General features: G+C 41.8%; 1 protein-coding gene across 2 annotated transcripts in view; it reads left to right on the top strand.

Moving 5' to 3' along the window:
• The window catches only part of EXOC6B (exocyst complex component 6B), a 1605823-nt gene extending 1579841 nt beyond the window's left edge, over positions 1–25982 (top strand). For both annotated transcript variants that reach the window (XM_085642756.1, XM_085642755.1), the window contains one exon: positions 18718–25982. In XM_085642756.1, the coding sequence (XP_085498882.1) occupies positions 18718–18835 (118 nt within the window). In that variant the 3' untranslated portion in view covers positions 18836–25982. The remainder of the gene's footprint in view (positions 1–18717) is intronic.
• Positions 25983–26836: the final 854 nt, after the last annotated feature.

Here is a 26836-nt window from a genome sequence, read left to right as displayed (position 1 = left end):
AGCGGGAGGTCTGGACCTACACCGTGAAATCTGGATAGAATGACAGGCTGCTCCCTTGACACTGGAATGAACCATGCTCGCGCGCCAGCCGTAGGACGCAAAAGGCTGATGAGGGGTGAAACCCCGAAACCGGTCCTAGGATGCTTGTTTCCGGTCCACGGAGGACCTAGCTTGGCAGTTCCGGCAGGACTGTTCCCATAGGGTGCAGGGTCCAGACTGATTTGCATACATTACGAGTGACGTGTTATTGTATGTTTTTGTTTTGAAATTCTAAAAACAATAAAAATATATCCCCCCAAAAAAGATTGATTTGCATATGTCTGGGTTCAAACTGGAATGGCATGGGGAGCAAAAAAAACTATGGATTTAGGCCCAAGTCTCTGTAATGGGGTGAATGTATGACCTTGTTCTGCATTCTGTCCATCAATTGTTATTTTTGCTTTTGTCACCCCTAGTGGGACGGGTATGCCCAGACGTGGGTCCCTCGCTCACTTTGCCACAGGATTCAAGCTAGCATGGCTGATTAGGGGTGTTACCCCGAAACCGATCCTAGGATCCTTGTTTCCAGTCCATGGAGGACCTGGCCTGGCAGTTTGGGCTGGACTGTTCCCATTGGGCGCAGGGTCAAGACTGATTTGAATATGACTGGGTTCAAACTGGAATGGCATGGTCAGTAAAAAAAAAACGATGGGTTTAGGCCCAGATCTCTGTACTGGGATGCATGTATGACATTGTTCTGCATTCTGTCCCTCAATTGTTCTTTTTGCAGCCGTAGGACCACATCACAGTCTCTGCAGTTCAAAAGCCATGCGACATTGGGACGAGCATGCACGCTCGGAGGGAGCCGCGGGCCCAATGAGGGGTGATGAAGACCATGGTCCCCAGATAGTTCATGAATATTGGTCTCTACTAAGTTCTATTTTGCCGTTTGTGGTGGACTCCGGGACATCCTTAATCCACTGGTTGTTGCGCTGAGAGTGCGCTTCAAGGTCTTTGTTTTTTGCCTTTATTAGTTAAAGTACCTGTGTGTTGTCTGCATCCAATATGTAATTTTCCATATGATCCAGTCTATCTTCATGCTTAACTACACATTGTTTAACATGATCCAGGCGGCTGGTGAGGATGTCCAGCTTAGCATCTATAGCCTTCAGGCTTGTCGTTAAGTCAACTAGGAGCTCCTTTAGTCAATGTCTTGTTGACTGTCCTGCCCAGGACGATCTAGGGAGACCCCAGAGTGTGGTCTATCGTCCACCTGACTGGTAAGGCGCCTGCCCTCAAAGGAGAGCTTCGATTTCTGAACATTGTGCTCTCTCATGGCCTAGCCGGGAGATGCAGTAATTGTGGCAGCAGCGCACCCCAGGTAGCAAGTTGGCGGAGGGTGGCAGCTGTGGCCGACTACGAAAGTCGAACGGGCAATCCAGATGATCTGGGAGCATGGCCGATGAAGCTTTGGTCAGTAGCAGGCGTCGTCGTGTCCCTAAAGCCCCGCCATTCCCTAGATCGCTCTCTCAACCAGGTGGCACGAGCAGGCCCAGGTCACAGGCTCTGGTAGCAGATCCTACGAAGTGCCAAGGAGCCACCCCAGTCCCATCCAGTGCTTTTGTATGAGCTACTCCATGTCCCCTTAGTGGAGCATGCCCCAATGCAGGCTGAAGAAGGCACTAATCCCAAAGAGCCATGGCGAGGGAGGGTCAGATAAATCAGGCGGACTTGGTTGACAGTAACCTTAATTGTTATTTTTGCTGTTGATAAGCCTTCTCGGATCCTCTCCACTCACCTTGCTTCGGCAGGGGAAAAAATGCAACAAACTACAGCTAGCATGCCATTCAGCACCATAATTAATCCGGTGTGGTCACATCCTGGGCGAATAGAGCTATGACTGGAGTCCTAGGATGCGACCTGGAGAACTGCTGCTTGTGAAAAGGTTTTCTGGATCCAGTCTGCTACTGGAGAGTAGTCGTAAGGTGAAGACTTGGCTGGCTGATAATATCCATCAAAAATCTCTTTACAGACAATAGGTACCTTTTTCTGTCTTACTAACCACCCAAAAACAGAATTCTCTCCCATCTGTATGGTACAGAGATGAAAAGAAACTTTGTATGACAAAGGAAAATGAATAAATTAAGTTCTAAAAACTGGCAAGCTGCTGTACTCTGGAGATGCATCAATCTTCAGTCATAAAAATAGACCATGAAGTATTGTTTTTCACTATGCATTTTAAATGTCTATGAATGTTATTTTCTGTTCACTAGCCCTGGTGTGGGTATATAACCAATAAATTGCTTTACCTATTAATATCCTTAGTGGTTTATTAGTCTTGGCCAAGCTGTCTACAACACAGTCATAATAGTGCACTATTATTTTGAACACCGCATAAACTGTTTGGTTGTGAACTGCAACTATACCCCTAGCATTTTAGATGAAAGCTCTTTTACCTGCACATGCCAAAGATTTGACTAAGTTGTAAGACATTTGTTTCGCCTTAAAGTCATAAATGCCATTATGGTATCTACCATGAATCAATGAAGCAGAGGTCTAAGTACCTTTTCTTGCTCTAACCAAAAACAGTAAGGTAATATGGCGCAATGGATGAGCTTCCAAAAGTCATATGTGTGTGATGAAGATGTCTTTAGTAATTTTGCATGTTTATACATTACACAATTTCAGCATACTATTCTTTCTTAGTCCAATAAAACATATCTAAACCTGGATTTTTTTACTAACAGCTTGAAAACATTTTTGCACATGTTTCACATACAAAATTGGAAAGCCAGGAAATCCTTTAACATGTTTTTCGATAAACATTTGAAGATTATGAATGTCCTAATTGTAAGATGTGAACATTTTGTGGCAAATGCTCTGCTAATCTCCAGTATTATACAAGGGCTTCAAAAACAGACTTTTGAAGAGTGAGGTTTTCATGGATATCATCACTATTATGCGCCTTGTGGTTAATATTTTCAATGTAGGGTTGCAGTATTACCCGCCATTGCTTTGCAGACTCTTTATTACCAATGATTTTGCCAATTGAATATTTGTAGGTTGTAATGTTTTTCTTATGGTTATCTTTTCTCTAATCACACCTTTGTTTTACAGGGTTTCAAGAGTGTAAGTACTTGCTGTCAGATTTGAGCTGTCATGCTTAACTTTGTTTTACAAACCATTTTGAGATATATTCTAATGAAACATTACTAAACCCATACTAGCTCTTACACCAGACACAGTCCACATGTTTTGTGCTAAAAGCATGATATACTTTAAATTTCCTCTCACCTGGGTTGAGTTGTCCATCAGTTAGTACATAGCCCTATATTGTAATATGTTCCAACAAATGATCGTTGGTTAAGGTTTAGAATTTTTATTGAGTATATCACAGAAAATAGTTGTAGATGATACTTCAAAAACATTTTGTTATAGATCACGTGTATGTTGATTTGCTACAGTGTGCTATTTTTTTAAGTGCATTATGACAAGCTTTTTCATGTTGTGGTCCCCTGTGCGCTATCAATATCTGTAGCAAAAGTGCATGGAAACGAATTGGGGGATAACTTGCATGAAAAGGAAATGCAGTAATTGCATGGAGCAGAATTGTGGTAAATGTGTGCAACAGGACAAAAATGGAGCTGAATCCTCTATGGGTAATGCATGGAGTTGTATATTGTCTAGCAATTAATAGAGGAGAGTTGTTACAAAACGTGTTTAGCAGGATTAGTTGTAGGGACTCAAAAAAGTTTAACCAGTTATTGGATATTCAGGGAGTAGTAGTAGCCAGAAGAAATTAATTTAGTGTAATAAGTTTAGGGAATCACAGTTAATACGCTGTTTTGGATTAATTATGTTTCCATGCCAGTGTGTCAGTTGTCCTGCACTGAAAGAATAGAATTGCTCGAACACAAGTGGGTTCCCTGGCTCCTTGCATGGTAAAATGGTGCATTGCAGTTATCATGAGTTCTAAATTAATCATGGCATTGTTATAGCACTTAAGAGGGTGTGGGATTTGTCATCAGCTGTGAGCGAGTCTCCCCCCCCCCCCCACACCCTTCCCCCCCCGCCCCAAAAAAAATCTTTAAAAAGCAAGGAGGGATTCAAGCAGGACCAAGAGTCCCGATGATCAGTATGGATAGTGACAAGCTTAGAGCTGGGCCTCTCCGGCAGTTATGCAGAACTGGGTTACTTATTCCATTTTTGTGAAAGAAAAAGAAAATCTCACAAAAAGGTCAAAATAGAGTCTAGAGGAAAGGAACGTGAACATTCACACTCGGACAACCCATGAAGTATCTGCTCTCGGTCTCCCTATACACTAGACATGAAGCCCAGAGAACTCCCTGACATGGGCAAACACATACAAGTACCCTGGATTTTTACTTCCCATTTGTTGTCCTCCAAATTTTTTTTTAAAGATTATTCTCAGGGTATTCAATACATCGTCATGCAGAACAGCTTTTTTTCTGTTTGAACAGCTTTATTTAAGAAAATGTCAACACAAAGATATCAGCGAAGGTTGTAGCAATAAGCAAATAAAAATGAAATAACAGTAGAAAGCTAATATAAAAAACGAGTAAAAGCATTTTATACAGTTTTTAAGGAGAAATGGGAACAAGGGAAGGGAAAGGAAGGAGATGAAGAAAAAAAAAGGGAAGAAAGGGAAAAGGTGATAACATAATTTAAAAATATACAGTTATGCTTTAAAGCGTGGGTGCTGCAGGCAAAACAACAATCACAAATCAACTTAGAAGAACAAGTAGAACAATAAATAAATCCTGTACTATTAATAAAGGAGAAGGAGTAATTCCCTCAAGGTGGCTTAAAATTTTCCGAAGTGATAGTTGATACATTTTTCCGAACCATCTGATCTAAGTATGAGGTAAGAGGTAACCAGAATAGATCCCTATTATGTGTAGGACTACAGGAGGAGGCAAAAGCAGTATCAAGCCTGTGAAGGTGACCTAGAGAGTTCCACCAGTGACGGATGGAGAGTTTTGTAAGGGATTTCCAGTTAGAGGAGATGTGCTGAAAGGCTAAAGCAAGCATGAGGTCAAAAAGACCACGAGAATGTAGAGGAAGATCTAAAGAATCAGATAAACTGCCTAGAAAAAGGGTAGATATTGAATATTGAGATGAGAGTATGAAAATACGAGAGATGTATAGCCAAACAGTATTCCAGAATTGAGAAACAGAGGGACATAAGAATAAAAGATGAAAGAGGTTAGCGTTAGGGGCAGAATATGTCCAACAATTAGACTCAGAAGAGGAAGAAAAACGAGCTAGAGAAAGTGGAGAATGATATAGTCTATGATATAGGTAGAATAAAGATTGAGTGAGGGAGGCAGAACGAGAAATTTTCAAAGACCTGGACCAAAGCTTATCCCATAAGGCAACGGACCAAACACAACCCAAGTCCGCCTCCCAAGAAAGTTCCAGTTTAGATTTAAGACGCTCTGGATTAGGAGATGAAAAGAATTTATAAATGAGAGAGGCTTTGGGAAGGGTTGAAAGAATTTTAAGAAGAGGAGCTTGGGAAACAGAGGAAGGGGAGGAAGGAAGAGAGTAAAAAATATCAAGGATAAGTGTCATCAGAGTAACAAACTTTTGCAAAAAGGAACGGGGACAATGAAAGGACATCTGAAATTGGGGAAAGGAACAAGGAGACGCTCCATCAAAAAACTGGTTCACCCATATGATGCCCTGAGACCTCCAAGACTTCCAGAAGATGGGCCTATTATTTATAAGGATGAGCGAATTATACCAAACAGTGGAATCCAGAAAAGATTCCCGAGTAATAGGCGTAGGATTGAAAAGAGGCTTTAAAAGAGAAGAGGTATGTTTAAACAAAGGAAATGACGTGTGTGGGGCCTTGGCAGAGAAGGGCATGACCTCTCCAAAAGAAAAGGGCAACAACAATATTTGCTCGATGTGAAGCCAAAGAGGAGCGAGAGGAGAAGGAACTGACGCAAGCCATCTGGACGCCTGACGAAAAGAAAATGATTTATGGTAGAGACGAAAGTCTGGGAAATTGACACCACCATTGGACTTGGAATTACGAAGCCGCGCAAAAGAGATTCTAGATTTCTTTTTGTTCCAAAGAAATCTGGACAAACAAGAATCAATACGTTTAAAATAAATTGCGGGGATGTGAACGGGTAACATGGATAAAATGTAAATTAAAATGGGGGCTATCATCATCTTGATTGAGTCCAATCGCCCCCCACCAAAAAAGAAAGAGGGGGTTCCAGGAGGAGAGTAATCGTTCAATACGAGACAAAACCGCAGACATGTTTAGGGTAATTGAAGAGGAAATAGAATTGGAAAACCATACTCCTAAATATTTAATTTTGGAACTATTCCAAGCAAATCCAGTAGGGGAGAAGGCATGAGGGGTGCAGAATTTTGTAAGGGGAAGGATTTCAGTTTTATCCGAATTGATTTTGTATCCCGAGACCTGAGAGAAAGAGTCAAACTCGGACAGTAGAGGGGGAATGGAGGTTTCTGGAGCAGAAATGAAGAGAAGTATATCGTCTGCATACGCAGATAGTTTTAATTGATTAGCACCATAAGGAAAACCTGAAATGGAATCATTGGTACGGATAGAAGACAAAAAGGGTTCAAGGGCAAGAACAAAAAGTAAGGGAGATAAGGGGCAACCTTGACGAACACCCTGCTGAAGAGAAAAATATGAAGAAACTTGACTATTGACCAGAACCGAAGCTTTAGGAGAAGAGTACAACAAATAAATAAGAGAGATGAAATGAGGGCCAAAACCATGCCAACGCAAAGAAGCAAATAGGAAAGACCAGTCAACTCTATCAAAGGCTTTTTCAGCGTCTACAGAAATAGCTGCTAAAGGAATAGAAAGAGATGAAACCTGATTTAAAACATTAAGGAAAAGGCGAGAATTATCAGAGGTAAGCCTACCTTTAACAAAACCACATTGCTCCTTACCAATGAGGAGGGGCATTAGGGGATCTAGGCGTAAAGCCAGTACTTTAGCAAACAATTTATAGTCCACATTTACTAAAGAGATCGGGCGGTAGTTCTTACAGAATTTGGGATCGCGACCGTCCTTAGGAATAAGACAGATAGTGGCTTCTTGAAATGTACCCTCTGCCTTACCTGACAAATAAAACGATTGAAAGAGAGAAAGAAGTTTGGGGAGTAAAAGGTCAGAAAAGTGTCAATAAAATTCAACTGAAAAACCATCAGGACCTGGAGTTTTACCTTTGGTGAGAATATTCAAAGCCGCAGAAAGTTCATGTAAAGAAAGATCAGCTTCCAGGTCTGGGAAATTAAGATGAGAAGTTGAGGGCTTAGGAAGCTTGTCAAAATAACCTTGGACAAGAGAAGGAGAGGGAGAAGATTCGGGTGTATAAAGAGTACGATAAAATAACTGAAACTGGTCAAGAATGTCCTGAGCTTTATGCAATAAAGTATTATCAGAAGAGTAAATAGAATCAATAAAGGAGCGTTCCTTGCGCGACTTAAGATAATTAGCTAAAAGCTTACCTGCTCTATTGCGACCACCATAATATCGGGCACTACTACGAAGAAGCATAGACGAAGCATTATCAGTAGTAGATTTATTGAATTCTAGCTTGGCACGGATAAGATCCGGAGAGACGGAATTATTAGGGGAAGAATAGAACTTGCGCTCCAAAGATTTAATATGGGCTAGTATATTTTTCTGCTTCTGAAGAAAACGCTTGTTTTTCTTGGAAACAAAGTCAATAACAAATCCGCGAGCCGTGGCTTTAAAGGAGTCCCAGAGAAGATGGGGGGAGATGTTAGAAACATCGATTAACAGGAAGAAATCGGTAGCAAAAGAGCGAAAAGAAGAAGAGAAAAAAGGATCAGTAAGAAGAGAATTGTTAAATCGCCAACGAGAAGGCTTGGGATGCGGAGGAAGGAAATCAAGATCCGTTACAATAGGGGCATGGTCCGAGATGAGTATAGGTTCAATAGAAGAAGAAATTAAATTTTGCGACAAAGAGAGAGAAAGAAAAATATAGTCAAGGCGAGAAAAAGATGAATGAGGAGGAGAGAAAAAGGAATAGTCAAGGGTGTCAGGGTGTGAAAGTCTCCAAGAATCAGTGAGATGTGCTTGAGAGATAGTATCAAGAAATTGCTTGTGAGGTTTGTGAGGTTTGAATCGAACCGTTGACTTACGATCAAGAAAGGGGTCCACAATCTGGTTACAGTCACCACCTAGAATGAAGAAGTCATCTTTATATTGAATACATTTGCTCGTAATTGAGGGCCAAAAAAGTAAATCGGGTTGTGTAGGACCATAAACATTAAACACAGTCAGAGGAATAGAATTGATTGATAATTTAGCTAATATCCACCTACCATCAGAATCTGTTTCTTGTAATAACACTTTACATGGTAACTTTTTATGACACAAAATAGCAACACCATTCTTCTTCTTAGTAGAAGGAGAGAATAAAACCGTGCCCACCCATCCACGCTTTAACTTGAGAGATTCCGCCTCAGAGAGGTGAGTCTCTTGTAAGAGAACTATGTCAGGATTATAAGAAGCAAGGTGGGAAAGAATCCTCTGACGTTTAATAGGGTTGATAAAACCTTTTACATTCCAGGAAATTACTCTGAATTTAAACGCTGGAGAGCATTAACAGAAACAATACCTACAACAACAGATAAAAAGAAAGAAGAGTGCAAAAAGTGGAAAAGAATAGCAGCAAGATAAGAAGGCTGAATTAAGGAAGAGGAAAAGAAAAATAAAGAGTGCGAAATTAAGACAAAAAGAATAAAAAGAGAGGACAATGATATAAGCAGAGGAGGATTGAAAGCAGATAAAAAGAGGAGCGGAGACAAAAGGAAAAGAGGAGGAGGGGAAAAAGAGAAAAATACAAGAGACGACAGTACAAATCCAAAAAGGACGACTAAACATAACATACCTGAAGGGGACACGAAGAGGATATCGGGACAATGGAGAGACGCAACAAGAATGACCTCCCGGAACCAGGAGACCAAACTGGACCGCACCAGGACGGAAGATGAAGAGCACAAATCACAAAAGGGAAGAGGGGAACACAGCAATCGATCTGGGTAAAGAAAATAAATAGAAGAAACGCTGATAATGGAAAAGACACCTAGAGAAATGCATAAGAAGGGAAATGCAAACCATCAAGCAGTTAAAAAGTTAAAAGCGATAACAAGAATGGGAGAGAAAAAGGGATGTAAAAAGAAAGAGAACCAGCAGACTTAACGAAAAACAATGAAAAACATCAACTAGAAACTCGTAAGAATGAATCAAAAAGGCGAACCAACAACATAATAGACAAAGGCAGTGTAATAAACATTATCGGAGAAAACCTGCAAGAAAAAGGAAAGTTAAGCATTCAACCACAAGTAGAAGCAGAAGTGTCCATGCCAGAATTGGATTGAATATGAATAAAGTTTTTAAGTTCCGCAGGATCTTGAAAAGTCCAAGTTTGATTCTGATGAGTAACTTTGAAGGTGCAGGGGTGGAATAGGCCGTATCTGGCACCAAGAGAGCGTAGTGGGGCACGAAGACTCAAAAATTCTTTCCTTCTTGCAGTAGCATTGGAGACATCCTGAGTAAGAAAAACCCTCTGGCCCAACCAGGAAACTTGGCGCTTAGATCTAGCCGCAGAGAGGACTAGAAGTAAATCTGTAAATTTCAAAAAAATGACTCCTCGAGGCTTAGTTGAGGTGGATAAACGAGGACCAAGTCTGTGAGCTCTTTGAATACTCAGAGAGGTGGTAGCAGGCATGTCTAAAAGTTTTAGGAGGAAGGAGGAGAAAAACGCGAAAGGGTCATCACCTTCCAAAGACTCCGACAGACCATAAATGCGTAGGTTGTTCCTCCTATTTCTGTTTTCTAAATCCTCAGTATGTTGCTGAAGGGCTAGAACAGATTTTTCGAGAGAAGATAATGCACTTAGAGTTGACTTGGATGTCTACAACCTGCTGCTCCACCGAAGACATTCTGTTATCCATAGACAACCATTTTGCTTCAAAAAGCTGCATTTTAGTATTAGTCTCCTCCACGAACGGACGAAGAGCCCGAATCTCTTCCAGCAGAAGCTCCATAGAGAGTCCTGTTTCAAGCGTTTAGAGGATGCGGAGGAAGGAGGAGTTTTGTTTGAAGAAGATTGTGGCAAAGGAGAACGGTTGGGAGCTGCAGCCGCCATGTGGTCAGTGGCAGAAGAAGAATCCGCAGTTGAGGGGGAAGAAGATGAAGTCGTAGGAGGACTCTTCGAGGGCACAAAAACACATTTTGGGTTGCGTAATTTGCCCATGGATAGCTGAGCGCCAAGATAGTGAGTCAAACAAAAGTCAATGTGCCACAGAGGACCAACCAGCTAAAAAATAGAATGGCAGGTAAGTCGTACAGCAGTCAACACAGCTCTGAGAAAAACAATGAAAACCTCACATCTGAGCGCATAAAAGGCAATAAAAAGGGGAGAAGCGCCTGATGTAGGTAAAATTCCGCAAGACTGGCAAGACTGGCGTAGTAGCTTAATAAAGAAACCAAAAATGACGTAAATGCCAGTTAGTGCGAACAAGCGCCTGCCATGCTACAACCACAGGAAGTAATAAGGAGTATGACGAAAAGTATAGAGAGCATCAGGGTGTTCCAGACTCAGTTAGAACTCCCAATCAGCGACAGCAGCTCAACTCCATGAACACATACAGAAGGCAGTCGATAGAGCTATTGCCCTTGCCCCAATAAGTCAATTGTTGATAGGTGCCACAATAAAAAAAGAAGAAAAAAAAAAAATATTTAAAGGAATACCATGACCTGGTTCTCACTCCAATGGTGCTGAATTCCCAATGTGCTGAAAACGATGTTATTTGGAAAAAAATTAAGAAGAACACATGCTAATGTTCACACAAGAAATGTTCATAGCGCAATTGCGAATGCGCTGAGTACAAGCTGCGCACGCATGGGCTCCAGACAATCGACGTCCTGGATTTAAAATGGCGGACGCGCTGAGGTGTTCCCACTATGCGGCAAAATGAAGCATTCTAAAGAGAGTGGAAGCATTTTCTGGGCTCACCAGACGCACGAGCCATTCCGCTGCCAGGAACATCCAAAAGAGACGATAAAGAGGTACGAACCTCGCCGCAAATTATAGGAGTCCGTCCAGGTGCAGCGGAGCTCCGGTATCAGGCGGCCATCTTAGTCGGCGCCTAAGCCATGCCCCATGCAGAACAGCTTTTAATTATGCATCAACCAGGCTTTTCAGGTATCTATATTTTTCATGATTTTTCATTCTTATTTTTGCCAAAAATTCCTAACTTTACACAATCATGGCAAATAAACTTTTTTCCTAAAAACTTGCTTTTACCTTTGAACAAACACTCTCGATTTTAGAACTTATATGGCAAAATCCCTAACTAAGATTTATGAGAGAAACTGTTTGAAAGTGTTGGAGTCCCTTAACACTTTTTATTTTTTTTATATATATAAAGAGTTCTCTATACCGTGAACTCGAACCAAAGGTATTACAGTGCTTCAAATGAGCACCAGTTACGTTGCAGATGAACACATTCCTTTTTCTTTTTTGGTAGGCACTTTGAGATTAAGTGATTTGCCCAGAATCACAGGATGTTGAGCATCGCTGCTGAGATTCTAACCCGGTTCCCCAGCTTTGAGGTCGACCGCTCTAGCTGTTAGGCCACATCCACTCCCTCATGATTGTTCTCCCGATTTGTAGTTAATAGCTTCTCAATGGATCAAAAAATGCAATGATGTTTGCTTTTGTATAGGCTGGTGATACATTTTGCATTCTGGCCATCATGGAAGTGCCCCCATTGCTGCTGCCTCCATGAACTTGACTGCCAGAGCTTTAGTACAACAGTGAAAACCTTATATTTCAATTCAATTAAAAAATTCTTTATTTCGGCCTTTATGGCCATACAAGCACATAAAAAAAGTATTACAGCATAATTTGCACACATGATTCTTGCAAAGATAAAGTGCGCGTGCATTGCAAAATTAAGAGAAAGAGGAGTTCTAAATATAAAAGGAGCTAGTTCGGAATTAATATTTTTGAAACATTTAAAAAGATAAAAAAGTGTTAATACATTTTGTTTGCGTTGAAAAACTAAAATTATCCAATAGACCCAGCTTTTAAAATAGATGACCGTACACACCACATAGAAAATAAGTAACGAGTAACTGAGTGTGCTATGGGCAGACTGGTATCATAATTTAGGATCCTATAGGCCTCCGCGCAATACTTTGTCCCAAGATTTCGGCACACCTGTTTTAACCATCGGTTGTCTAGCCTTCTTGTATGCCGGACAGACAAATAAAACATGTTGGTCTGTCTCTGGTTTATCTGCACAGAATGGACAGCCCTGAGTCAAATTATTTCCCATTTACATGTAAATACGTGCAATGGTAGTACGCCTAAATTGCAGGTACAGTTTTTTGCAAGGGGGGATTGTATGACATCAAGAACAGATTCCAGCTTGTATTGGCCTTTTACCTCTAAAAAAGATAGAGTCAGTGCGCCTGTGTCGGAATTGGCCTTTATCTGATTAAGATTAAATTCTCTAAAGATCTTTGACAAGGTCTTCTTGGGAGTTGTCATGCTAGTTTCTTGAGCGCTAGCCCATAGGTCTCCCATCCTCATAGCAGCCAAGGTGTTTTTGATGTAGAACAGCCAGGGGATTTTATCAACTCTCTGTAAATTTACGGCTTCGTTCAACTCTTGTCTGAAGGACTCAAGTTCTGGAGTACTCCAGATACGTCTCCAGTAGAGAAGAGGCCTTAGGGCAGTGTTCTTCAATCTGTGGGGCGCGCCCCCCAGGGGGGGCGCGCCACCATTCCAGGGGGGGCGCGCACTCCACACGAAAACCTGATGGCTGATATTTGGCCGTAACGGAGGTTTTGAAAACAGCGGGATGGCAACCCTCACACCTTCAGCCCTTGATGAGCTGTTAAAAGGTGCTTGAAGGTGACTGAGAGGGAGGGGCTGCAGCTTCAGGCGCAGGGGCATCTATTCAGATGCAAACAGCCCTGAATGCGTCTCTGCAATTTAGAGGGGCCTCACACATTCCCTTTCTGCCCAGGGCCCCAAACATCCTAGAACCGGACCTGATTACCCCGAGGCAGCACGTGGTTCTCTTCACAGAGCTTAATTACTGTCACTAAATTGTAAGCAAACCTCGGTTCTGCAAACATGCAGTCTATAATTGGAATAAAATAAAGAAATGGCACAATCGCACCCACACTGATTAAACAAAGTATGGAGGACAATCAGTTAAATCAGTTATCTTGGAGTATCTCCTTTAAGTACTGTACATCACAGTGGGGGATGGCAAAACTAACATTTTGGAAAGAGAGCCTGTCTTCTCGTTGTCTTGTCCAGGAGGGGGTGAGGAGCCCTACCCCTCCCTGGAATACTTGAAAACTGCATGCCCACCCCTGTGCCCACCCTGGTGGATCCTGTCCAAGTCCTGGAATGGCTCCTGCAGCGAGGGTGAAGTTCTTGATGGGCCTCTTCTCAAAAAGGCTCAGCTCAAAATTAATATGAAAAGGTGGGCGAGTGAGTAAGTGAAGGGATGGGTGGATGGCTGGATGAATTAGTGAAAGGGTGAATGGGTGAATGAAAGATTGAATAGATGGAGAATGAGAGAGGATGGATGGATTGATGAGTGAGTGGAAGGATGGATGAGAGAAAAGGTAAATAGCTGAATGTATGGGTGGAAGGGTAGCTGGATGGGTAAAAGGGTAGCTGGATGGGTAAAAGGGTAGCTGGATGGGTAAAAGGGTGGATGGATGAGTGAAAGGATGGATGAGTGAAAGGATGGATGAGTGAAAGGATGGATGAGTGAAAAGGTGGATGATGAGTGAGTGGGTGGATGGATGAGTGAAATGTTGGATGGATTGATGAATTGATAAGTGCAAGGGTGAATGGATGGAAGGATGAGTGAAAGGGTGGATGTAAGGATGGATGAGTAAGTGAAAGGGAGGGTAGATGGACAAAAGGATGAATAGATGAGTGAAGGAGTGAAAGGATAGATGGATGAGAGAAAGGATGGATGAGTCATAGGGTCAATGGATGGATTAATGAGTGGATGAGTAGATGGATGGGTGGGTGGGTGGATGGATGGAAGGAAGGATGGCTAAGTGAAAGGGTCGATGGAGAGGGAAAGGGAGGATGGATGGATGACTGAAAGGGTGGATGGGTGGAAGGATGAGTGACTGGGTGGATGGATGAGTAAGTGAAAGGATGGCTGGATGGGTGAAAGGGTAAATGGCTGGAGGGATGAGTGAATGGATGGGTAGAAGAGTGAATGGATGAGTGTACAGATGGATAGGGTGAAAGGGTGGATGGATGGATGATGGAGGAGTGAAAGGATGGATGAAGGAATGGTTGAGTGAAATGATAGATGGAAGGATACGTGATGGATAGGTTTTCAAATGGTTGAATATGTTTGGATTTGGCTGGGCTTACTTATATACTATGGCGTGACCTCCTCTGATGTGTCTGTAAAACTTACCTATTGTCCTGAAGTTTTGTCCTGAATTTTGACCTTCTGTCCTGAATTTGTGTCCTGAATTTTGACCCTTTGTCCTGAATTTTTACACTCACCGTTGGCAGTAGCAAAAATCCATCTACAGATTGACCGTCTCTGTGGTGAAAACAGGCACACCCGTCACATTAATGTTGGTGGTGTTATTATCAATCTGTCATGTGTAAAACAAAGCATCCTAGTAAAAACAATTTGCACACATTTTATCTTGGAACATTTTGTTTGTTTTGAGCTGTGTAATAAGCCTGTCATTAACCACACCCACTCACAAATCTACAGTTCACTAAACTCCCATTGCGTTGAACATTATTTGCCGGATATGGCCCGGGATATGCGGGTGGCAGTCAATTATGTAGTGTACAAGATTCCAGAAATTTCTGTCAGGTGGTGGGGGGGCCCGACATTTCAAAAAATTCAGTTGGGGGGCTCAACCTACAAAAGTTTGAAGACCTCTGCCTTAGGGCAACTTCCTCCGCTATTGGGTTAACCCCAAGGTCCATATGGAGTGGCATTAATGGTGTCCTTTTGGGGAGACCTAGAAGCTGCCTAATAAAAGAGTTCTCATTTTTAGATAAATGATCACATGCTCGATGGCCCCAAATTTCTGCCCCATATAAGGCCGCTCCCCTACCCTGGGCCTTATAAATTTCCATTGCTGGACCAGCCATTTTATGTATGCACTTCCCAGACATCTTTGCTATCCCCCCAGCTGTCTGTGCCAGCTTTAAGCTGGCCTTTTGAATTTGTGCGGTCTACTCCATTTTGTCAGTAAGTGTTAGGCCTGAGTAGTCAAAAACACTTTCTCGAATGGTTTCCCATCTAAAAGAGGGTTTGGTCGCCTGGGGTTACCTCAATTAAAAACCATAAATTTTGTCTTTGATTAATTAATTTCCAGACCCCTATTTTTACCAGATAGATGAAAGATATCCAAGGCCCTCTGTATTCCCATTGGGGACTTGGATAGTAAGAGGGTATCATCGGCGAACATCAGGGATGGGACCCTGTTGTTCGCAAGCCTAGGGGCGTCTATATCCCTCCCAGCATTCAGAGCCTCCACCAGACCATTAATAAATAAACAAAAGAGGGTCAGGGCTAGGACACATCCTTGCCTTACCCCTCTGTCTATTGGAATGGGGTCGGTGAGCTCACACATTTTTACCATACCTAACTTGGGCGTAGTTGTTTTCATGGAGCCGTTTTATCCGATAGCAGGGGTAAGGGAGAATCCCCAAATCTAACAAAATGGACCACAATATATCCCTACGGACCAGGTCGAAGGCCGATTTTTAGGTCCACAAAGATCAGATAGAGGCTGCCTCCCTCCATAAGCACAGTCTTCCAGTACAGAAGTTGCAGCCTGAGTATCTGATCTATTGTGGACATCTTGGCTCTAAAACCTGCTTGGTAGGGACTAAATATAGAATGCTCCTCCATTCAGCTTTCCATTCGATCCTGTAGCACTCTTGCGTATATTTTTAGAGTCACATCTATTAAGCTTATTGGGCGATAGTTGGGGGGGAGGAGTGGTGAGCCCTTTTTATAAATTGGAATAATATCCGCCCCCAACCAAGACGGGTGAATCGACATTTCATGTAGGATGGCATTAAACAGGGTCCATAGGTAAGGGGCCCAAATGTTAGGTTCACTGCATAGTAGGTCACCCGGGATCTTATCTAGACCTGGTGCTTTTGAGGGAGGGACACCCTTCTCAGTGCTCGTATTATCTCTAGCAGGGAAATTTCAGTCACGGCAAAATTATGGGGCTGGTGGGAAACGCACTCATTGATGACTTGGCGCTCATCTTCCTCTGCCCGTGTATAGAGTGCTTCAAAGTGGATCTTCCAGATTTCTGCCCCTAAGTTTGGTTCTGATGCCGACTTACCCTCTGTGGAGCCAGTGTTATCTAGATTACAAAAGGACCGCATGTCCCTGGAGCATAGGGCGTATCTCAAGCTTTCCCACTTGTCTACCTCCCACCTTTTCTTTGCCATATTAATTATGTTTTTATGGACTATCCGTTGGTCTTTTATCTTGGGGCGATCTTTGTTTTTAATAGCCTTATACACTAACAATGAGTTGGTGGTCTGAAGTACACCCGCTAAGGAGATGCGCAGGCTGAGTAGGGAGATGCACAGGCTGAGTAGGGAGATGCACAGGCTGAGTAGGGGTGTTAGCACTGACTGTTATTAATGCGCAGAAAAGGAGCCAAAGTTAATAAAAAGTTGGAGGAAAACATGGCCCTTGGTCTCTTGAATAGGCTGGATACCAGGTGCCCCCATACTTTCAAGGACGTTTCTGCATGTGCTGTTCTTTCTGCTCGTACCAGGAGGAAATTCTCTTAGTCTGGAGTAATGAGACCCTCTGAGTAACTTGTTCTAAATATGATTTTACTTGCATCTCAACAAAACAGATTCTCGCACACACTGCTTATGTAGTAAGTATGATTAATTAAAATAAAGTTTCCCATAAATATTTGCATTCTTTAGACTTTAACAAAGGCTGATTCCCCAGCAGGTCTCTTAAAGCAAACAAGCAGTGCGATCTTGGACTCCTAGTGTAGGGCAAGGTTGGACCTTTGTATACCTCTTGCTGTGTCATTGGTATATCCTGAAGTTTAGATGAATGTGCATTGATTTTGCACTTGGGGATATCACGAATGTTAAGGAAGGCCTCAGTGTTTACATTTTCCTCATTGAAACTGCTTTTCAGGTACTTACTTATTTAGTAAGTAGTCTGTACAGAAATACTCTTTACCCTTGGTGTGGGCTGCCTAGATAGTGAATTCCATGGTGATAATCCCTCCATTGGGACCTAAGATGAGCTTCCCATAGTGTGTTGAGGAACGCCAGGTAGGTAGGCAGCGGTAGGCAGAGTAGCGGAGTTCATGACTTGGCTCCTGGACTAGTTACTTGCTCTTCCCATCAGAATCCCTTTGTAGAGCTGGTGCAAGTGCAGTTTCTTTTTAGAACTAATCGCAGTGCATCCATTTTTGCATTTCAGTTGTCACTCATTGATGTATCTAAGTCAGTCAGTCAATGGAAAAAAAAAGTTCACCTACTTCTGATTCAGTTCACAAGGTCTAATTAGTTATTTCCAGTGCACACTACACTGTGTGCAAATCAGTCCCATATGTAGCAGTGCCACGGTATTATGAGAATGTATGACAGAATCATCCTGATCTACACAGACACCTAAATTACCTCCAGATCACTAAGCAGGAACAACTGAAAATGAGGGTCTTCTCTAGGGAGAACTTACAAGTTATTTCCTTTTCCTAGAGATCATCCTAATTTCCTGTTAAGAACAGATCCTATTTACAATCTGATACTCCACCTACCAGTGTCCCTTCTTGAACCTTACATTTTTCCTTTGAGATATTTGTGTTACTCTTGTTGGCGAACTGACATTTGTTAATCTCCCCAATGGTCCTTAGTGGTTCCAAGTGGTAAACCATTATCGTTGTGCAGTTAACTGAATCTCCTTCCTTGCATAATGAAACAAGCCTTTTGCCTTAAGCCCTACTTGCTCACTGTATGATACTTTATGAGGAAGTGTGAGGTGTTCAGTTCAATCGAAGAAGTGGATTTTTGATCACATATTCTTCAGTCTCACCCCTGTGTGCAAGGAGATGAATTTAAAGTGATCCAGAACAAATCGATTTTCAGGCTTTACTTGAACTGGATGTAGTTGTGTGCTGACCTCAGAATTCTCTTCAGAGCCATCCATAGCATGGGTCCCAGGACTGTCTATCGGGTTTTTTAGGGTTCTCAGTGTAGATGAGCTTACAGAAACTTAAGCATGCCATTATCAGGGCTTTCCTTGACTCCACCTGATCAAGCAGGTTGATTGATTGATACAACATAATGCAAATCATAGGCTGTAGGGGTTCCCAAATTATAATCAAGTTCACTATTTTTTGACCATCTGTAAAAGTGGCCTGAAACTTGTTACTTTTGTTTGGCTGGATTATTTTGCAATTTGCTCTGCGTTGTCATGGTCTCAACTCTGTCTATGAATGTAAATTCTTAAGGACGGCACAAGGTATGACAATCATGACTTCCGTTGTGAGATGCATGAGCATGTGAGGTGTATGTGATACTAACTGGTCAATTTGCTTTGATTTCATCTGATTCGAGAGAGCATTTAATTTTAAAATAACTTTTTATTTTTATTTTTTACTCCTAGGATGAAAGAGACGAGCCGAAAGAACACCGTTTTTGCACAGTTTCGGAAGAATGAGCGTGACAAACAAAAGCTAATTGACACAGTGGCCAAGCAGCTTCGAAGCCTCATCAACAGTTAGAACATACAATGGCAACAACATGCATTGCGATTATAGACTGGGAAACGCTTGACCGTACCCATCCTTTGTCCACTGCGAAGGCTCCCAGAGCACTCCACACGTGCCTGGATGGACTTTAGTCTTCTGTTAAAAATGAAGACATGCGTATTTTTGTATTCTTGGGTGCACTGTATGGTGTTCATGAATCTGACTGCAGGTCAACATTTGGGAATCTTTCGCCAAGGTTGTAAGTGGTGAGTTGCCATACTGTTCAGTGGTGTGTCAAAGTATATACAGGTGGTGGTTGAATAAGGGTTTGTTTTATGAAATATGGCAGGAGTTATCCCTCTAAGTCCCTCTCTGAAATATAGATGGACTTGAAAATATGACTTCTCAAAAGGCTAGTTCTTACGATATTACACATGAAAGAAGAGCTCAGTGTTGATAAGATGCCTCGTTCATTCATGCGTTTTGCAAGTTTTGAAGCCAAATATTGCAGTTGCTTCTATTAGCTTGCACAGATTGGGAAGAGGCAGTAGAATGGCGCTGAGATTGGCGAAATCGATGATCGCATTTATTTGAACGTCATCTCCCCGTCCCTCAACCCACTGTCCCTTGTGCCCCAGTTGTTTCTGTGGCTCAGTTTGTGCCTGCCTTTCCATTCTGACTTAAGGTAGTTATAATGTGTGCTCTGTTGGAACGAAATACCTGTGTGAAAATACTCTCTGTCCTGCTCCTTCGGATTGCTTATGTTTTGTGAGATGCGAAGGAACAATTTAATGTGTCAATCATAACCCATCTGAGAGATTAGTCTGCCCTTCTACACGTTGCCTTCTAATGTTGCTCATTTATCATGAGTTACATCAAAGACATGAAATAATAATGAGAGGTAGCAGATATCATGGTGCCAAAGATTGCTGAAGTACTCACCACCAGATATATCAAATCTAATGTTCCATACCGGTAAAAAAACATAAGCGGCTCAAAAATGTGCAGGCGTTTTCTTTTCTTTTCAAGCAGCAGCAGACGTTGACAGCCGTGATGCACGGCAAACACGCAGGCATTTCCAGTTTTTATTAGTGGGAGGGGAGTCTGACATTGAGCACCACTTATAAACGCATTTGTCAGTCATAGCGTTGCTTCTGGGCAGGGTGGTTTTCTTTGCTGCTGCTGATTTTGTCTTCTCCTCCTCCCCTCTCGTCCGAGCTTAGGGAGATGCCAAGCTTGGTAGGTGGGCGTGTGTGGCGCTCCTTCCTGTCTTCGCTGTGCATGAATGGAAACCCGCCGTGGACGGAGGAGGTGTCACCCTAGCCTAGAGGAACAGCAGGTTCTCAAGTTCAGGACAACCCGGAGGCGTTAAAATCTTCCGCCCAATCTCTGGGCCGGGTCGCCTTTTGTTACGGTTTGACTGCTGACCTGTTTTGATTATATAAAAAAAATGCAAAAATACAAATCCTTGTCATTTGAAAAGCTTTAAAAAACGTATGTGTTCACCCTGGGAACTTGGAGGGGTGAGCTGGGGAGAGACTGGTCCCTCTGAGACCCTGACATCAAGCCCGTTTCACACACTCCCCTCCTGCCATGAGAAGTGAAACCGTCTGCACTTTGCTGTTTCTCTCAGTTTATAGGTAGGTATGGGGTTAACGGATAGTATGGCTGTCCTGAAACTGTGGAATCCACAGGCCGGCTTTTCTACCTAGCTTCTAAGTTCTAGGCCTTGCAGGTTGCATGGCCTGAGCACATCAGTGTCCGGGGACTGGAGCCAGCGCTTCACTTACAGTGTCGGCCTGTTCCCTCTCTCAGCCTCTTGCAAGAGTTCATTCACTGCGCGCGCCTTCAGAAGTTTGTGTTTGAAACTGCTGCACTACTACAGCGCCCAAACGCAGGGAGGTGGTCAGAACTGATCACGTCATTGGTGGTCATAAGAATAACTCACGGACCACCGGGTCGAGTCTCACTGATGGGATGGCGACCGCAGCACAGTTTAGCCGGTTAACAGGACCTCACGGATTATCCCGGGCAACTGGACAAGGTCTGTTTTATGAAAATTGTAAGGGAGTAACGTGATGAAAGGCACCGCATTAGAAAATAGAATTGGGTTTTAAGTGTTGACGTTCTGAACTTAGTATCCTCCGGCAATTTGCACTGAGCAGGAGGACAGTGTCAATCGGGCCTGTCTTCAATGCTGGGTCACTACCATATTGTATCCTCCCCACCCCAGAGCCAAGGCAGTACATCAGCTGTGCGTCGCTGTCCACACTCTGAAGGCACACAAATCTCCTGAATTCACAAGGCACTGTATATCTGCAAGAAAACCTTACTGAAAACATATTACCTTTTGGCTGCAGCGGCAAAAAGGGCATTGTGCATTTGGCATAGGGGTTTAAAGGGTAGACCACATTGTGTTAATATAAAGTGCTTTTAGTGAAAAGGGTTCGAGGCAGAGTCCGTTAGGAATATAGGTTTAAAGAGGATGACATTTATTAGACATTTGTATCAGATTAAATAACTAAATTCCGGGATCCATGTGGCTGATCCTCACTCAGAAGCAGTTTCACCAACCAGTTAATTAGCGGACATAGTTTTCTTTTGCCTCACATTAAGCATATGCAAAGCACACGCAGGAGAGTGGGAATTGATTCCAGGGCTGAGTCTTCACTATGGAAACCCCACATCAACACTACAAGAATTTTGATAGCATTATTCATAAATGTAAGAACATGTTCGTTTAGTCACCACAATAGCACGAGTGAAAAAAAGCAAATCATGATGTTTCACAATTCTACCCCAAAAGTCTGCATTTTTCGTAAATTATTGGTCTGTTTTTGCCAGAAGTCATGACCATAATGCTCTTTTCTCAGTAGATAACTAATTAATGTAACCATTTTTTGCTGTCCAGAAAAGTATTGAGTCCCCTTGCTTTAATGTTGAAAAAAGGCAGTTATCCGTGATAATGATGCCCATAATAGCCATGCAGTAGCGGTTAGTCTGGATTCCCCGCCTGATCCAACGCGATTAATGAGTCCTCAGAACTCATCTCGTAGAAATCAGATATAAGGTGACTGTGGCGTTGTATTCAGTTTATTGGAACCTACCCTCTGCTTTTCACCAGTGAGGAGGACTGTAGTGACTGCTGTAATAGAACTTAGGGATACATAATGGAGGTGTCAATATTAACTTGATAAAGGGCTATTATCTTTAAAGGCTGTCCAACACCTGTTCTGTGCTGGAGTTTAAAAAAGGCTGCTTGGACCAATGAAGAATGGAATGAGAATTTTAAGGACTTTGCTGCGTGTGCTGTACTCCAGTGACTTTCAAGCAGATCTGTGATAGCTCTCGATATTAAGATGCATTAATGCTTTGTCATGGAAGGAGTTCCTCCTGGTCTGTGTGCACTGCACCACTGGCATGCTCATGGGTCGTTGCTATACTAAGCTATCTTCCTATCGTTGGCAAAATACTGACGTGTCACTGACTAATAATGTATGCCTCGTAGACAAGGTAGTTGGCAAATAGTTAAAGGAACAGTGTGAATTAAGCTGATCTTCAAAGTGTCCCTAAACTTAGCAAGTAGTCTTAACTATTAGCTTTGCCGACCAGGATATCGATCCAAAAATCTCCCTGAACTGTTCACATTAGGAAACCTCACTACAATTGATCCAGTGCCCCTGAAAGCTTCCTAAAATAGACACACTTCGAGGATTAGAGAAAATGTCCCTTTGGCTGACCTTTTTCTCAGATGTGATCAGCAATAAATGTTATTTAGAATCGATAATGAACTCCCTTCTGTCAGTATCTGAAATCTGTTTGCTAACCAAGACTGTCTGAGAGGTTGTGTCCGTCATCGTTTTTACACTTTCAAAGGCACTTGCTTTTCAGTTGTACATCAGTCTATATTATTAAATTCAGAATCCTTACTAAGTGGAGGGGTAAAGACTGACCACAATCAGTCCGTATGCAGGTCTCCCTACCTTCAAGTAACGAGCCAATAGAATATATTCTACCCATCTGGTAGGATTCTCTCTCCGCTCACCAAGGTCTTCTGGAAAGAAAGAGCACAGTGCGGTGATTGCTGTCACCTTCTCTTGTGACTCCTACTTTGGGGAGAAAAAATAGGATAAGGTGGCTATAAGGCCTCACTTCCTTTTCTCGCTGTGGAAAATGTTGTCTATTTTAAGGTATGACAACCAAGCAAGGCCTTTTGCTTGTGTTGAAATTACACATTATACTTATAAGAATTTTCAGCCAGCCCTCTTTATTCATTGGTCTGTTGTCATTCACATTTTGTCTGCCCACTATAAAATAGAGCATGTGGCAGTCCACTTCTGCCATTGTTTATCTTTACTGTGTGTGATCTCATTCTGCTCTTTCACAAGGAGCACACAAAGTACTATCCTTCTATGCCAGAGACTACTATGACAATGTGCGCTTTTTGAGAATATGGCCTTGTATATCGTATGATTCGAATTGTGAAAACCTTGCACCAAAATGTTAGAAAAATGTCACATATGACTGATATGCTGAGCTGTTGTTTCAATGTTTGGACATTATCTGTAAAAACTTAAAAAGTAAAAAAAAACAAATATATATATATTTAGTCCATGGCCCACCTGCTCCCCTACAAAATAAGCATTGACAAAGGCAGGCAATGGCAGACCTATTGACTTTATCAGTGTTTGCTTCTGGCTCTTGTGTATACATAGCATAGGCTACACCTATCAAACTCCATTAGCAGAGTGTTCGCTTCGAAAGTTAGTTGCATAGGTTGGAGTAGATTCAAGTGCCTTTAGTGTACCAACAGCATATTGAATAATTCTTAACTCACCTGCCTTTGATGGCTGACTCCTGTCCTGAGGGGGACTTGCACACACTCACCATCCAACCTCCCTTCTTTACCATCCTTCTGTAACAGCAGTCGACAAAGTAATTTTTTTAATGTATTAAGCGTTTATTTGTCATGTGCTGTAAATAACAGATTATCACTGTTAATATATAGTCTATTTTTACAGACCTTCAGAAGAGTAGAAGGATAAGTTGGCAAGGTGACTTGAACTCGTGACCTTTTGGCTTTTACTGTGTTAAATAAATAAATGTTCGGCCCACTGAGCTATCTCAACAGCATACTGCCAAATAGTGTTGCAGCTGGGTGAAAAGTGCAGCAGAGCAAAGCGCTCGTATAGCAAGCATTGGAAAAGCCAATATGTCTGATGTAGGCTGCCAGCCTTTTGGGTTTGTCAATGCCTCTTTTGTTATTTTATTTTTTTACTTGTATTTTTTTTTAATTTTTTTGTTGGGGAGCTGCCGAGTCTTGCTGGAATGAAAACACATTGACTAAAAGCAAATATATGTTATGTTCTCAAAGAGTTTGCATTGTTGTGGTAGTACTTGGCACAGAAGGGACTTTGTGCGTGTATATGCTTTTGCAAGAGAGCAGAAGCAGCCATTCACAGTGAAGTTAGCTAATGTCTGAAGTGGGTTGGCCCATGGCCCCACGCTGCATGCTGTAGCGGGTGGAATAAAAATGTAAATGACATAACAGCAGACCAATGAATGAAGAGGGCCGACTGAAAGCCCCTATAAATAAGTATATTTTGTATATCTCTAGTTTTAGTAAAATCTAAAAGTCTTGGCCAACGCCACACCTAAAAAAAATTTGGTCTGGCTAATTATGCCAACACACTTAAATTAGTGTTCATCCAGTGTGCTTTATACAAGACTGAAAGAAAAAGAAGTCCTACTTAGGGTAAAAGGAATTGAGTGTCCACTGAAACAGAGTTTTACCCACCATGCTGCTGCCAAAGGTTAAGAGTTCTAGACTTGAGCAGATTCAGACATCACCTAAATTTTTCAAAATTTGTAGGACATCCTATCGGATGCTTCAAAACAGTTGCTTCTTCTACATGTATCAAAAACTACAAATCATTTTGTAAAAACACTTGTTAATTTGAGTACTGGTTATTGTTGTCTGCTTTAAAAAAAAAAAGCAAATGTATACAAAGTCCTATCTCTTTAAAAAAAAAAAAATAAAGTAACTTGACAGCGTTGTATTGTAATGAAAGGTAAATCAATTTCCTATGTACTCTAGAACCAGATTGTCCTTTTCTATTAGTGTATCACTTTGAGAAACTGTAAAAACAGTTTTAAACCATAACATCCACATGATTCTGCTTGTGCTCAAGCATTTTTCTCCATCCCATGCCGCAGCCCAAAGATCTTGCTTAAAAGAGTTGCTTGTATGTACAGTAATAATTCAGTTAACTTCGCAACTGTAGCAACGCGCTTTTAGACTGTGGCCACTAGGCTAAATAGCAGAACTGTGCTGTTCGCTCAAACACTCCAGAGGAGAAAGGCTTGTCTGATGGCAACCAGCTCACATACACTAACCTTAATTTTTTAGATGCAATGGGCCAAATTACACAAATTTGCACTAATGCAGTACAGTTTTGCAGCAACTAACCAGTGCAGAGATTGCATTTGCACCAACTGACAAGTGTGAAAATTGAACTTTTGCAACAGTTATTCATTTAATATATTTTTGTACTGGCTTGTAGGCGCAAATGTCCAAGCCAAATTGTAAATTGTACCAGCCGTCCTGTAATCTGGCCCATGCTTTAAGAATGCTTCTCAGTTTATAAACTTCTAGTCACATAGCACTGAAGTGGCATCTTGCTTTCTCACCCATACCTCAACACCTTTGTCTAACCTTCACTCCGACAGATGAAACTGACTCTGTTGTGTTGATTAGAGTTCGACGCTGTTTGAGAGGGAATCTCAGCTCAGAATAGGAGAGGGCACTGACTTTACCATTTGTACACCAATCCCTGCTCTACAGTGAAGTAGGCCATAGCTGCTGAAATGCCTTCCGTTTATCATTGTTTTTAATTTTGAATTGATCAGCGTTGTGAAAACTGCTTTTTTGCACATATTGTTGCACAAAAAAGGGAATTTTTTGTTAGGGGTCTAAAGGGAACACTTAGGGTATTTTATTCTTGTAATCTTCCAGCAGCGCTTCTGATGGGATCGTGACTGCATGGTTTACAAATTTAGTTGGGGTTTGAGGGTGGCATGTTTATTTCAACTGTACATATTCTCTGATGTAACTTCTATTAAACAATGCAATATATAAGCATACACTTTCTGTATCTTTATATATCTGCTCTCAAACATTTTCAGCTTGTCTTGTTTTCTTTAAATACCCTCGATGGAATGTATAAGGATACACGTTGATAATGTGTGCTATGGAAATAAACCACTGCTCATGTCATTATTTTCTCCTTAGTGGTAGCCAGTTATTATTAGATTTCTATGCCAACCTTTTTGGCATTAGATCTGTGGTCTGTTGTACTGATGATGGATGAGTATGTTGATGGTGAGAAGTGGAAAGATAATTAATGATTGCATGGATGGATGATTGTGCAAATGGATGAGTTGCTGTATAGGCGTGGAAGTAAATAGATGGAGGAATGATGAGTAGTGAGTACATGAGTAGGAAAATGAAGCGTGGACTAATGCATTCACTGTAGCAATCTGTGTATGACAATATGGTTACAGGTTACAATCCCAGTGGTCTACTCAATTTTTCACCCTTCCAACGGTCAGTTAAATTAGTACCTTTCTGTCTTAATTCTTTTTTTATGTTTATTTTAATTTTCAGATTACTCAGTTTAAAAAACACTAACTCTTGCCCATGGAACACAGCAGCAGACACATAAGTTTATTACAACATTTACAGTTGGTCATAATACATAGGAGTATACAGACATTAAAACAGAGGGCCTTGTCCCCCGCTAGAGATTACTCTCCATTGACCTACTGTTCTTTCCACCTTCAAATGTCAGATCGGGTTGTATATATTCCCTCCCCTTTTTCTGGTATGAGTGCCAGTCCATTTGGGAAAAGTTATGTTGTGTTTTTAGCGACGGTGGTTTTAATTTGTTCATCCCAGTTTTCTTGAGCAGAGGTTGCTTCCCAGGGAATTTAATAACTTCTTCAATATCTCCGCCCACAATATGCAGTCTGCTT

Source organism: Triturus cristatus, chromosome 2_2 (assembly GCF_964204655.1).
Source record: "Triturus cristatus chromosome 2_2, aTriCri1.1, whole genome shotgun sequence".
In the NCBI taxonomy this organism is placed as follows: Eukaryota; Metazoa; Chordata; class Amphibia; order Caudata; family Salamandridae; genus Triturus; species Triturus cristatus.
The sequence above is the reverse complement of the archived record's forward strand: the minus strand, read 5'-3'. Positions and strand labels throughout refer to the sequence as shown.